Below are 15,250 nucleotides of genomic sequence, written 5' to 3'. Positions count from 1 at the left end.
AATTGGAAGATGCTATCCTGAAAGGTCATTCTTAAATTAGTTTGCTTCCAAGTATGTGTAGCTAGTGACCACTACCACCATCTGTTGCTGGGAGGGAGAACTGACATCAAGCTTGGTCGATAGTGAAGAATGGCTGTTGCCAAGTTCTCAGAATTGCATCTTTGTATACTTGCTACTGAACTCTTTCTTTTTTCCTTTCTCTTCCATTTCTATAGTCTTCCTTTCTATTTTATATTTTTAATAACTACTTTGGGTCATCTTGAAACAAATGTATTATAATCAGTCATGTCAACTATATGATCCATTTTCTTTAAATAAATTTAATAAAATAAAAAAGCAATGCATCTTTGTGTATAGGCACGCCATTTTTTTTTTTTTTGGTTTGTGGGCCACACCCAGTGACACTCAGAGGTTACTCCTGGATCTGCACTCAGAAATTGCTCCTGGCTCCTGGGACCATATGGGACACTGGGGATTGAACCTAGGTCCGTCCCTGGTCAACCGCAAGCAAGGCAAATTCCTTACCACAGTGCTTTTGCTCCAGCCCAAGCCACACCTTTTTAATGGAGATGATTTATTATATAAATTCCAATTCTAAGATAATTGAAGTTAATATAAAATTTAAGTTAATTTTTTGGTGCTATATATTTTCAACAGGTGTAGTCTATGGTCTATCAAGGGAAAAGGATGCTGTTACCTTTTAGAAATACTGTTAGTGGTAATAGTTAAGAAAAACTAGAACAATCTTTGTGATTAATCCTAATCAAGCTCAAAAATAATTAAAATACCATGTCTTCTAGTACATCCCCTCCCCCTGGCAGCAGTATTATTTGAAATTTATTATATGGGATATTTTAAATTGTCTCTTTCCTTTGAAATGAAACATGTAAAATATCAAGGGAAATAACAGGAAAGGGAACACACTTTAAGAAATGGTGCTGTTGGCAGAAAATGGAACTGTAGTAGAAAAATGAAAATAAACCTGGCAGAATAACAGGCTACTGCTGCCTGAGCTGGAAATTAATGTGTTTATCTTCTGAGAGAAAGATAGTTTTCCTCTCTTTAAAATAAAAAGGCCAAAAGTAGCCAAGGAAAAGAGCATGAAATTGTTATCCTGGCATAAAAGCCATAAATATAACATATATATTTCTCAGACAGTTTTTATGTCTGTATTATATCAGAGCCAAAAATATGCCATAAGTCTTTGAAATGTATATGGATATGTGATCTTTTTTTTGGGGGGGGGTCTATTTTAAACACAAAACATCTCTATAAACTTCTTGCTTATTATGGAAGCTAATACTGGATTTCTTGCACCCACCTTAGATTTAGAATCCAGAGGAGTTTCCTAATGATATGGCTTCTCCTCCTCACACCTAAAAAATAACATTTAGAGAGAGAATTCTTTGTTGAGGAAATTGATCTTTCTATCACAAGATACTTCACTGTGTCTCCGATTTCTACTTACTAGATGCTAATAGCATGTCACCTGCCATGACAGTCAAAGTATCTTCATCTACATATATTACAAAATTGTCCCAGCACAGAACCAGAGTTGAAGGAGCTTGTACATGAGGATTGGAAGTGAGATGGCACTTTAAAAACAAAAACAAAAACCTTGGGGCCGAAGTGGTGGCGTGGAGCGGTAAAGCATCTGCCTTGCTGGAGCTAGTCTAGGACAGATTGTGGTTCAATCCCCCTGCATCCCATATGGTCTCCCAAGCCAGGAGTGATTTCTGAGTGCATAGCCAGGAGTAATCCCTGAGTGTCACCGGGTGTGGCCAAAAAACCAAAATAATAATAATAATAATAATAATAATAATAATAATAATAATAATTCAATCTAAATTAGGGCTCTTATATTTTAAGGGAATACTTTCTTCCCTCTGAAACCATAGATATCTCTAGTATCAAATTATAACAGCATATCCACATTAAGATATTAATGTCTTTCTTGCCAAAAAGACATTAAATTGTCACTACTAACCTGCTTGTTCACACTATGCACACCTCTAGCAGTGATTGGCACTAAATAACTAAATGTCAAATGAAAGAAAATCATTTAAAAATATTTTTAAAAACTTGAGTAAAAAGACTGGCTAGTCCAAAAGGGTTTTTCCTCTCAGGCTTACATTAATCTATATTACAAAGCCAAGAAACAGGGACATATTGGTGCTGCTGGAGGGTGAGAACTGAGAAATCTAAAAATCGTACTATTTGCATAGGATTCCCTTTGAGTTTTGGCAGGAGCTGTTGAATGGCAGTTTCATTCTGGAAATGACAGCTCTGCTATGTCGCTCTAAGCCAGAGCCAATCTACCACTTCTCTTTGAGTGCTGTTCGCCATTGATCCTTAGAGGAAAGAAGTTTGTTTGTTTGTTTGTTTGTTTGTTTTAACCTGGTGAGGCTTTGTGCTTTTTTAAATATCAGAGAGAACTGCCTCCAGAAACAGGTGAGATGTAATTTTGGGAAGTAAAATTCAATGCAGACAGTATGAGAGCATTTTAAATGCTGCTTTTTGTATTTTTAAAATTTTGAAATTAAGGGAACCAGAGCAAAGCGGTAAGGTATCTGACTTGCACGTGCTAGCCTAGAATAGACTGTGGTTCAATCCCCCAGCATCCCATATGGTCCTCCAAGCCAGGAGCAATTTCTGAGCGCATAGCCAGGGGTAACCCCTGAATGTTACTGGATGTGGCCGGAAAAAAATTGAAATTAAGATGCATATTTTACAATAATAAAGAAATGATTAGCATCCTTCCCACTGAAAATGGAAAGTAATTTAATTTGTTAGTGGTTTATTTTGTTTGACAGTCGATATATAATTGATTTGGTTTGTTACACTGAATTACTCTCTAATAATGGATACACATGATGCCAGACTGCCCTGCAGGTTGGTTTGCTAAATGGACGAATGGCCATATTCTTCAAGGTTTTTATGGCAATGTGAACAAAAGCTATTTAGAAAGCTAACCAGAAAAGCCTTCAGAGTACCGCCCCCAAAGTTAATAGCTACTCAGTGGCCAATTATCCCACTATCGCTCCCAAGCTATGCTAAGTTCTTTTTATCAAGATTGAGGTCCTGAGCAAATGTAATAGGGATTTAAACCCATAATTTATAAAAAAAAAAATATAATCAGAACATCTTCCCCAGGCAGTTTCTCATAAGGAAGCATTTTTCAGCAATTAAAAGTAATAGTAAAAATATTTTTTGCATTGGACTTGAAACCAGACCATCAAAGTTCAAGGGCATCTCTACTGCTTAGTCATCAAATGACTCTGTGCAAGCTTTATGACCTCCTTTGCTTCAAGATCCACATGTGTAAAGAGGAAACAATATTAGTGCCTTTCTCTTAAATCAACTATGAGATTCAATGACTTGTTCTTTGTAACATGCTCAGTACTATTTTTTTTTTTTTGGTTTTTCGGGCCACACCCATTTGATGCTCAGGGGTTACAAGAACATGATTACAAGAACATGATTGGAGGGGGTGCTATTTTAAACATAGGCTGTTTAAAAATAAAACTGTATTTTTTACCTTTGGGGATGCATTCAATGGAATTTAAATACCATCAAAACTGGATCCATACCAATTCTCAAAAGAATTTGCAAGAACACTCTTTAAAAGTCAGAACTTTTTTCTTTTAACATGTGTTTTCACTGTACTTCCCCAAGTAAAAGTCAAAAGATTTTTTTCTAATCTATCTACAATACAGATAGATTCTCCACCACCAATGTCCAAATATAGGGTTCTAAGAGTCTAAAGTCTCCTTGTGGGTTTTACAAAGACAGGCTGGAGCCTGTCTCCATCTGTGCTCCAAAACTCTTCACCTACTTTGTCTCCCATAGACCATAGACCAGAGGGTAGAATTAACCCCAGATTCATTCTTGGGCATGAAAACACTCAAGGTCTCAAAGTGTCAGGGTCAGGTTTACTGCTCTGAACACTAGTGAATAGTTCTCTATTCTTTTCTAGATCCAATAGGACCTCATTTCAGATTCCAAAAAAAAAAAAAATCTGCTTATCATTGTACAGATTTAATGCAATCTCTCTAAAGATACCCATGACATTCTTCAAAGAAGTAGATCAATCACTTTTGAAATTCATTTGGAACGATAAACACCTAGAATAGCTAAAGCAAGCATTGGGAAAAATAATATGGGAGGAATTACTTTCCCCAACTTTAAACTTTACTACAAAGCGATAGTTATCAAAACAGCATGGTATTGGAATAAAAACGGGCTCTCAGATCAGGGGAATAGGCTTGAATACTCAGAGAATGTTCCCCAGACATACAATCACCTAATTTTTGATAAAGGAGCAAAAAATCCTAAATGGAGCAAAGAAAGCCTCTTCAACAAGTGGTGTTGGCACAACTGGCTAGCCACTTGCAAAGAATTGAATTTAGACCCCCAGCTACCATCATGTACAAAGGCAAAATCTAAATGGATTAAAGATTTCGATATCAGACCCGATACCATAAGATATATAAAACAACACATAGGAAAAAACACTCCAGGACATTGAGAGTAAAGGCATCTTCAAGGAGGAAACTGCACTCTCCAAGCGAGTGAAAGCAGAGATTAACAGATGGGAATATATTAAGCTGAGAAGCTCTGCACCTGAAAGGAAATAGTGCTCAGGATACAAGAGCCCCCCACTGAGTGGGAGAACATATTCACCCAATACCCATCAGATAAGGGACTAATATCCAAAATATACAAGTCACTGACAGAACTTTACAAGAAAAAAATCATCTAATCCCATCAAAAAATGGGGAGAAGAAATGGACAGACACTTTGACAAAGAAGAAATACAAATGGCCAAAAGACACATGAAAAAATGTTCCACATCACTAATAATCAGGGAGATACAAATCAAAACAACTATGAGGTACCACCTCACACCACAGAAATTGGCACACTCACAAAGAACGAGAACAAGCAGTGCTGGTGGGGATGTGGAGAGAAAGGAACTCTTACCCACTGCTGGTGGGAATGCCGTCTAGTCCAACCTTTATGGAAAGCAATATGGAGATTCCTCCAAAAACTGGAAATTGAGCTCCCTTTCGATCCAACTATACCACTCCTAGGAGTATACCCTAGGAACACAAAAATACAATACAAAAATCCCTTCCTTACACCTATATTCATTGCAGCACTTTTTACCATAGCAAGACTCTGGAAACAACCAAGATGCCCTTCAACAGATGAATGGCTAAATACACAATGGAATATTATGCAGCTGTCAGAAGAGATGAAGTCATGAAAATTTCCTATACATGGATGTACATGGAATCAATTATGCTGAGTGAAATAAGTCAGAGAGAGAGAGAAAAACGCATAATGGTCTCACTCATCTATGGGTTTTAAGAAAAATGAAAGACATTCTTGCAATAATAAATTTCAGACACAAAAGAGAAAAGAGCTGGAAGTTCCAGCTCACCTCATGAAGCTCACCACAAAGAGTGATGAGTTTAGTTAGAGAAATAACTACATTGTGAACTATCCTAACAATGAGAATGTAGGAGCGAAATAGAAAGCCTGTCTAGACTATAGGCAGGGGTGGGTTGGGGAGGAGGGAGATTCAGGACACTGGTGTTGGGAATGTTGCACTGGTAATGGGTGGTGTTCTTTACATGACTGAAACCCAACCACAATCATGTTTGTAATCAAGGTGTTTTAATAAAATACAAAAAAAAATCTGCTTGTGAACAAGAAGATGAGGTAGGAGTCTGTTTATTGCCTCCCCACACCCCAGGCTAAGGAGAGGAGACTGTGGAAACAGTGAAACAGAGAGCAGATGTTAATCAATGTTTACTTTGGTTTGCTCTGAGGCCAGAGTGTGGCCATAACACTCCTAATAATTAATGACAAAGAGCCCACCTAACCCCATGACCTTAATACATTCTGTCAGTCTCAATATAAAATAATCTCGATTATCTGGGGAGAGCAATGGGTAGCCTCAGGAGGTGTGGAGCAAGCCAGGCTTTAAATTGATAGCAATTATCCTCAAAGATCTCTTAATTGCTGTTATACTGATGATACTTAATAACACTTGAAGTTAAATGTCTGTCTCCTAAAAGCAATCACATATGAACAAAGGTTGACCATAGAGGTCAGTCTGGAGGACCCCAGTGATAGTACATTAGGGAGGGTGCTTGCCTTACATACAGCCAACCCAGATTTGAATTCTGGCATCTATTATGATCCCCAGGTTTTTAGAGTTCAGATCATCAAAATGAAGATGTTTTGATGATCATCAAAAAAATAAATAAATAAATCGGGGCCGTTGTGGTGGCACTAGAGGTAAGGTATCTGCCTTGCAAGCATTCGCCTAGGAAAGACCGTGGTTCGATCCCCTGGCATCCCATATTGTCCCCCCAACCCAGGAGCGATTTCTGAGCACCAGGAACAACCGCTGAGTATCAATGGGTGTGGCCCAAAAACCAAAACCAAAACAAACAAAAGAAATATACAGTCACCTCCTCCTCCAAAACAGAGCTCTCTGTCTCTCTGTCTCTGTCTCTCTGTTTCTGTCTCTCTCTCCCCTCTCCTCTCGTCTCCTGTCGCTTAGAATCTGTTTGCAGGGGGCTCCAGGTAGCTGGCAGCCTCACCTCTAGCCTCTCCCTGCAGTGTCTCTTCATAGATGACGTTTAAAGTGGGGTGCAGGAACTCTGGGACTCTGATGAGCTTCCATTGTGTGTCTCAGAAGCAAAGGTAGTGTGTGTATGGAAAGGGGAATATTCTGTGACCTGAAGGTAACCACTTAGGCATTGTGAAAGATTGTCTAGTCATCTAATAAGCCATGTGACAGTAGACTATTTTGTGGGGCAGTGGGTTCTGGAAATGAGAAAAGACCTACTACTTCCAAGCAAGAGGAGAGGCAAAAAAAAAAAAAAGAGGAAGAGGAAGAGAAAAGGAGGGGAGAAGGAAAGGCGAACCCTGTAGGACCACTCCCTGAATCTCCCTCCCCCTTCAAGTTCTGACTGGACCCCTAATTCACCTCTTCCCCCCCCCCCCCCACTGCTGCCCAGCCTCTGAGCCTTTGCACTACTCCACTGCCTGGAATGCTCTTCCTGAGGAGATCCCCGTGGCTCCCTTCTTTACTTGGATTTCTGCTCAGGAAACACCTCTTCAGCAAGGCCTCTTTCACCTTAAACCGTATCCCTCCATCCTCTACCCTCTTACACATCTTGGGTTTTCTTCCAACTTTCACATAGAAACTTACCCCACGAGAGCAGGGTCCAGTATTGTGTTCCCAGTCATAGGTCATGTTTGCTCTAAGAAAAGGGAGCTCATTAGAATTTAAGTGTTCACTGAGTGATTCATTGATCCCTACCTCAGAGACACACAGAATCATATGTACACATGTGTTCTCTTCTCTTGCCCCTATGAACCTTTGCTGTTTCAGATGGCTCTGAAGACCTTGATTCCTAGCCCTGGCTTCTGCCTGCCTTCTTGATTCCCATTTACCTTAACTCCTGTCCAGTATTGGGGTTTTCTCCTCCATAAGGTTTCCCTGCACCTCCCCAGTTGACCTACTTGGCCAGCACTAACTGCTGAGTCCCTTCCAGTCTGATCACCTGTACTCATATATTTAACTACTTACCTCTCTCCCCTGTGCACCCAGCGTGTTCTTCCTACACCCAGAATACAGGCAGAAGTCCAGGGTGCAGGCTGTGTGAGCTTAGACATGTTTCTTAACCTTTCTGGTCTTTGACCTCATCTGTAGGGTCTGAAGGTGCTACTTGAACTGAGACTGAATGAAGCAAAGGAAGGGCCATGTTGCTCTCTCTGGTCTTTGCAACCTCCCAATATTACAGTGGAGGTCCCTTGGGGAATCTTGTAACAGGCAGGGCTGACTCTGAGCTGCCCTACTGGGCACAGACCTAGTTCACATGCAGAGTGAGCAGGCAAGGCAGTGGCCAGGATGCTGATCCTGGGGAATCAAGCTCAAGGGATGAACTGAACTGAATACAGTTTGTAGAGAAAGATGAGATGCAGCAGGAGGGACATGGCCAACTCATGCAATCTTATCCCAAGCCTTCTCTCAGGGCTTATCTCTTCCAATGAACATTTCAGTCACTGCAGGGTCACTGCAAGGTGGGAGTTGGAGAGAATGTTGAATTTTCCATAGCCAATGAAACAAAACATGAAAACTGTGAACTCATTACCAGGAATAAAGATGTGAGAGATCCCCGCACCCCACCCCTGCCCCTGCAGTGTCTGAACTGTTTGGGAGTCGTATGTGAATCATACAAGCTCACACAGCAACTCCCAAAGAAGCTTGAAAACTCTACGATGACTATTGCTCCATAATTCTGTGCTTGTCCATGCAACAATCTTTCAAATTATGATTATGGATAAAATTTGGCACTTACAGAAACATCTAATTTGAGCCAGGAATGTGTCTGAATAATATTAATAATAATAATAATAGTAATAATAAAATAGAGCACATGCCCACTATGCACAAAGCCCTGACAGTAGCCCTGGCACTAGATGACCTCTGAGCACTGACATGTTTCCCCATAATGGCCCCCAGCTTCACCAGAGATGTGCTGTATCAGGAGACCCTCTGAGTGCAGCCACTGGTGTGGCTCCTGTTTCAAGAAAACCACATTTTCGGGAACCAGAGAAAGTGCAGCAGGGGGGATACTTGCCTTTAATTTAGCAAACCCAATTTCAATCCCAACATGATTCCTTAAAGTGGTCCTCAAACTTTTTAAACGAGGGGCCTGTTCATTGTCACAGACTATAATAAAAACAAAAATTATGAACAAATTCCTATGCACACTGCATATATCTTATTTTGAAGTGAAGAAACAAAATGGGAACAAATATAATATGTGGCCCATGGGCCGTAGTTTGAGGACTACTAGTAAACCTCCTATAAGTAATGCCTGAGATTAGGGGTAGGAAAAGCATGGGTGTGGCCCCTAAACAAAAACTACTTTATTTCTCTCTTTTTGTTTTGTTTTGGTTTTTGGTTTGGTTTGGTTTGGTTTTCATTTGGGGAAGTGTCTCCCAAGCAGTTCTCAGCAGGTCTGGGAGCAACTGTGGATGAGATTTGGCCATCTGAGTAGGGTTCAGTAATAGACCCTAGAACATGATGTTGCTCAGGATCTGCAATGCCAGAAACAGTCAGGATCCCCCAGTGCCCCAGTGGTGTTTGGGGAGCTCCCAAGTGTATCCCAATGGTGGTCAGGGGCCACGATGTGCAAAGGATCAAATAAGGGTCCAAGGTGTGGAAAACTGTGTCTCTGACTCCAGTGCTGGCTCCCCAGGTTCCCAAAGAGCAATTTGACGTATCAGCATAGTTTTCCCTCGCAGCCATAATTTAATATGCTAGCCCAACACCCAGCAGGTGGGGTTCACTTTTCTGTCTCCCAAAGTGACATTGCACTAGATGTGCCATGGGTGAAATAGTCAAACACATGAATTTCCCCCCAAATAAACTGCCAAGAGGGCAAAATAAAATAGCTTAAGTTGCAGCTTGCATTGCTTGGATCGGCGACAGGTATGGAAGCTTCCAACCTGCTAAGCAACCCAGCCTGCTACCTCAGCCTGGCTGGAGGTGAATATGTGATGGAATAAGAGACTCCATCCCCATACAGCTTGCTCACCAGGACTTTGTCGAGTTGGCAACTCTTGTCCTCCTCCTTGAGAGGCATCACTGAGTGGGCAGCAAGGCTCACCCAAGGTATAGGGTGGGATATCCAGACCCGGAGCTGACTCTGGCCAAAATATTCGAAGAAGCATCACTAGATACTACTGGAGCCTTCCCTGGAAGTGGTGCATCATGAAGACACTCAACCCAAATTAGCAGACAGGCTGTTCTGTTTAGGGGAAACAATGGGAGATCCTTACAGATTCATTTTTTCATGTGGATCCGAACGCTGGGAGCCTACTCTTGAGCACTGCTTCCTGAGCAGAGAAAGTGGAGGTGGAGAGGACACAGGTAGGATTCTAATACCCCAGGTGGGGAACTCCTTTACGGCAATGGCAAAAGCATGCCCATGTGCTTCTGAAAGCACAGGACAGAGCACTAGTTAAATGCTGTAATGCTCCCAATGCCCAACTGAGAGTTCACAAAGCAGCATACCACAGAACCCTCCTCCTGCCACTACTGCTATTGATAGCTCAAAGTCCCCCTGGAAATCACGTGTCTCATAACCCTCTGTGATATTGAACACTGGCTTAGTAGGCAGATACACACTGGGATAGCACTCCGACCTCAGATGGGCAATTCTGGGCCAGTGACTTTCTCTCTCTAAACCTGAGTCTTTCTGTGTGATAGCTCTTTGTACTAGTGCTAATTTCACAGAGTTGGTACAAAAGTACTTGAGATGATAAAGGCAGAATCATTGGAGCAGAGCAAATGAAAATGCCAATTGAGTTTCTATGGGTAGAGTTGCTTTCTTTTCCTACCCATTCCAAAACCTTAAATTAGTGTACCTTGGGGCCAGAGTGACAGTACAATGGGCAGCCAAGCAGTTTTAATCCCTGGAATCCCAAATGATTCCCTGAGCCCACCAAGAATGATTCCTGAGTGCATATTCAGGGGTAAGTCCTATACAATGCCCCAAAACAAACAAAAAAATAGATGCACCCTTCAAAGGTATTCAATGGTGAATTTCTATGTATTCAAAGTTTTATTTCCTTGGACATCCAGAAAGACTTAGTTTTAAATCTTTGACTCTTATCCTAGCACAATAATGGCAAATATTTGGGTTTCTTCTCATTTCTCTTAGAGTAATAGCAAGCCTCTTATCGTCTCACCTTATCTTTCACCATGCTTCTTAGCACTCTGTCTATTTCAGTTATGCTAACCTATGAATCTTTCCATATAGTCTTCTTCACTTCCTGCCACCACAGAACCTTTACACATGCTCTTCCATCTGACCAGAGTGTTCTCTCTTCTGGACATGTTAGATCCCTCTCATACCTCACACTAAATCAATTTAGTCATCTTCAGCTCAACCTCTGAAAACGTCTCTCCCCATATTAAATCCCCTTGGGCATTCATTCCACCCTTTCCTTTTCCACACTGACTACTTTTTATTAGTGAGTAATTTCATTCATATCTACATCCTCCATCTCAATGAGCTATAAAAAGAAAAGACCTGTGCCTGGTTTTACTCAGTCATTAACCCTCTCAGACTGTTTACAGTTTAGGAAAGGCTGCTGGAAGGGAGACTTGAGGGAAAGCCATCTTAGGAGATCCCTCGTGCCCTTGTGACAGCTCAGAAGCAAATCACTGAATTTTAGAATATCTGGCCTGACCCAGGGAGCTGCAAGTCAGTTGTCTGCAGACAAACAGCCTTTTTATGGATGGAAAATTAGAACTCTAGTCTCCATGATTTCCCATAGCTTATGCTTTAGGGTTAAGGAGGGTAGAAGACACGCGGACGTTCTTTTTTGTTCCCTCTCCTGGTGTTCAGAGGGCCCCTGTTCTTTCAGTGTCCCTGTCTCAAGCTGCCTATGGTTCATAATATCTAGCTCACAGCTCCACCGGTCTCTGGGACTTTTCTGAATTGTTCACTTAATTTAAAATCATTCCAAACATGATCTCAACTCCCTTCAGAGCAGGGAGGATTATGCTTTATGTGAGGTGTATTGTACTTGATAAATTTTCACCTTCTGGTATCACCCTCTTCCCCTAGTGCCCCCTTCCCCAATAAAAGCAAATTGAATCAGCCAGGGCTCAGGTAAAGGAGGTGGCTTCCTTGAAAAAAAGCAGATTTATGTCCCTGTGCTGTCTTGATATGTCTTCTCATATATGGTCCTTATAGCAAAGGACCATATCTGTTCCAGGTTGGGTTAGCTTTAAGATGCTCTCTTTTCAGGCATTCAAATGATCAGTTTCTCAGCATAAACCAAAGTGCCTTTGATTTCAGAGAGTCTCAAGACAATTATTCCCATTATTCATTATTGATATATTATTCATTATTCCCATTTGCCAGTTTCCTGTGCATAAAACTCTGTAACTGCCCATTCTCTGACCTGTGAAAGAAAATGGTTATTTATACTAGTTCCTTCGATAGATGTCATATATATAAATATAATGTATATGCATGCATTTAAATATACATACATATATAGATGATAACCAGATATTTGCCCAGATGGGGACAAATTGGGGCTGAGAGAGAGTGTAAAGATGAAGGTACCTGTCTAGTATGCAAGGTAGCTGCTGTGACAACCCTAGTCTGAATTATGCACATCAAGCACCTCCTTCAAATGTGATCCCTGAACATAAAGACAGGTGTAGCCCCTAAGTACTTCCAGGTATCCCTCAAAATGACACAGGTGTTCCCCCAAAAAATAGGTGTTCCCAAAAAGCAGATGGGAACAATTTTGAATATTGAAGTATGCCAAGATAGAAGATAAAAATCAGGAGCCAGAGAGATGGTGTGGAGGTATGGCATTTGCCATGCATGCAGAAGGATGGTGGTTTGAATCCCAGCATCCCATATGATCCCTCGAGCCTGCCAGGAGCAATTTCTGAGTGTAGAGCACTGCCAGGTGTGACCCAAAAACAAAAAACAAACCAAAAAGATAAAAATCAGAAGTTTCCCAGGAAAACAGTATCAATTGGTGTGCTGTGTAAAGGAGCTGGTGTTTAGCTATTAAAATCTTTAGTGTTTTCAAGTATTCCCTCCAACAGACTGAGGAGACAGCTAGATGGGGACAAGACTGCTGCAGGCGTCTTGCGTCTCAGCATCTCTAGTGGGGAATAAATTCTTCATGAGAGGAAAATCGGTAACACGAGTGGCTGAATATGAAATACACAATAATGAAACCACACACAGAGTATGTAGGGTCAACACATCTTCTGGCACGAGTGAGACAAGTTTAATCTTTTAGCAGGGGATTTTATAAGGGGTAAAGAATGTTCACAATCACAAAGCAAAGTTTAACAGTAACAATACTTACCGTATTTTCCGGCATTTAAGATGACTTTTGAAACAAAAAAAAAGTCAACCGAAAACCGGGGTCATCTTATACGCCGAGTATATTCCGAAAAATGTTTCAATATGCCGCTAAACGAAAATTGTCTGAATGTTGCCACAAAATGAATTTTCCAACTTGATCCTGCACCAATCACTGCCAGGCTGCTCGGACCGCCTCTCTAACTCAGCCAATCCAAGCAGGCTTTTATGCATGCAAATTAGACAATGTTCTGGACCCGAATCTACACTGCTCAGATTGGCCAGAGTCAGAGAGGAAGTCTATTACCGTATAACCTTGAGCCTTTGCTTGTTGCGATTGGCTCACTGTGGTACATACAGTTGCAGCACAGGAACATTCTGTCTGATACCGTGAATATAGGCCAAAACCTATGTTTTAACTGCAAAAATAGGGGGTGGTCTTATACGCCCAGTCGTCTTATACTGCGGCAAATACGGTAAGCTATAGGTATGAGCTGTAAGAATTCTAAGTAAGGGGTATTAAGAAGTAGAAAAAAATCTAAGAGCATGGTCTTCAGAGATGAACTCTATTGTTTTAAAGGTCAAGGAAGGAGCCAAATCCCCTAAGGTGAATTTCCATTTTCTGAGAAGGGTCAATAGTCCAGGATCTGCATTCTGGCTATGCTCTTGATTACCAGACACTGAGTCTGTAAGGACTTAAGAGAAAAAAATATTGTTTTTTGATTTTAGTGCTAAATATTATCCAGAAAGGAGGTTCTCTTAGTAATCTTTGGTGCTGGGATTTCTGAAAAGAATTTGATTGAGGCCATATTTTTGCCTGAGATTTTACAAAGGAGAGATAGCCAAATAATGACAGAAAATAGAATACCAAGCATGGATTTATCTCTTTGGGAATTCCTCAACTATCCACGCAGGGGAAGAATCGTCCACAGCAGGCCTTTTGAGGAACCCCATAGGGGTTATTTCAGTTCTCCACAACAGGAAAATCTGGAAATACATCTGGTGTGCCTCCTGAGTTCCCCTAAGTTTATGCATGCTGTGGCACAAGATCCTAAGACATAACAGATAATGTAGATGAAAGTTGAATTAGGCTAAGTGTATCTATTATTTCCCCCAATCTCCTTTGTATAATATATATCAATGCTTAGAAACCAAAAATCCTGGAATAATGGTTCAAAAAGCTGCTTACCACATAGTGAAATCTAAGTTTTCCCAAGAAGTGGCCAACAAGGAGCTGGTAAAAAGTGAATAATCTATAAAAAATGAAATTACCTTGTAGTAGAAAGTGATGGGGACACCTTTTGAGAAAGGAGTACAGCTAAAATGAATCAAAGAGAACTGGAAAAATATTAATTGGCAGCCTCTTCTATCTTCAAAATTTTTTAAGGTAATAATGATTTTGCATGTGACAGAAAGAACTATAGACATGCATGTTCTTTTGCTAATGAAGAGTTTTGGTTCTGAAATGACTTTTTCTCTTGCATCCAGGTGCCTGTGCTGAGACCCATGGACCTGATGGTTGAGGCCACCCCACGGAGAGTATTTTCCAACGCGCACACATATCATATCAACTCTATATCAGTCAACAGCGATTATGAAACCTACATGTCAGCTGATGACCTGAGGATTAACCTGTGGAACTTTGAAATAACCAATCAAAGTTTTAGTATCCTTTTCTGTGGCCAATAACCCATTAATTAGAATTAGATGGATTCAGGAGCTGGAGAGATAGCATGGAGGTAGGGCATTTGCCTTGCATGCTGAAGGATGGTGGTTCGAATGCCGGCATCCCATATGGCCCCCCAAGCCTGCCAGGGGTGATGTCTGAACGTAGAACCAGGAGTAACCCCTGAGAGCTGCTGGGTGTGACTCAAAAACAACAACAACATCAAGAAACGACAAAAACAACAAAAAGAATTAGATGGATTCAGGCAGGAGTAGACTTGGAGGAAAGTGGAATAGAGTCAACACAGACTACAATTCCTTGCACTTATAAATTACATTCATATTTATGATAATCCTGCCAACTGACCAAATTAGGGAAATCATGAATGATAATCAGTGGACCAGGACTGGCTTTGGATTAGAATTTTTAATCAATCCCTTCATTCAGAAGCATTGCTTTATCATGAATTAGAATCATATGTGACTGTTGACTCTAAGACCCTAGAGTTTAGTTAGATTCCTTCCTCTTGTTAGAGAATTCTTAAGAGGGTTGTATAGCGTAAACTATCATAAGTATATATGCATTTTTATGGTGTGCTATATATTAAAAAAGAATAATAACTGCATTTATTGAATTCCAGTACTAT

At 40.8% G+C, this 15,250-nt stretch overlaps 1 protein-coding gene across 2 annotated transcripts in view; it reads left to right on the top strand.

Annotated features, from left to right (window-relative positions):
- PPP2R2B (protein phosphatase 2 regulatory subunit Bbeta) overlaps positions 1-15,250 on the top strand; it is a 603,721-nt gene that overhangs the window by 522,100 nt on the left and 66,371 nt on the right. For both annotated transcript variants that reach the window (XM_049771455.1, XM_049771454.1), the window contains exon 5: positions 14,427-14,604. In XM_049771455.1, the coding sequence (XP_049627412.1) occupies positions 14,427-14,604 (178 nt within the window). The remainder of the gene's footprint in view (positions 1-14,426; positions 14,605-15,250) is intronic.

Source organism: Suncus etruscus, chromosome 4 (assembly GCF_024139225.1).
Source record: "Suncus etruscus isolate mSunEtr1 chromosome 4, mSunEtr1.pri.cur, whole genome shotgun sequence".
In the NCBI taxonomy this organism is placed as follows: domain Eukaryota; kingdom Metazoa; phylum Chordata; class Mammalia; order Eulipotyphla; family Soricidae; genus Suncus; species Suncus etruscus.
This window is presented reverse-complemented; position numbering and strand designations above follow the sequence as displayed.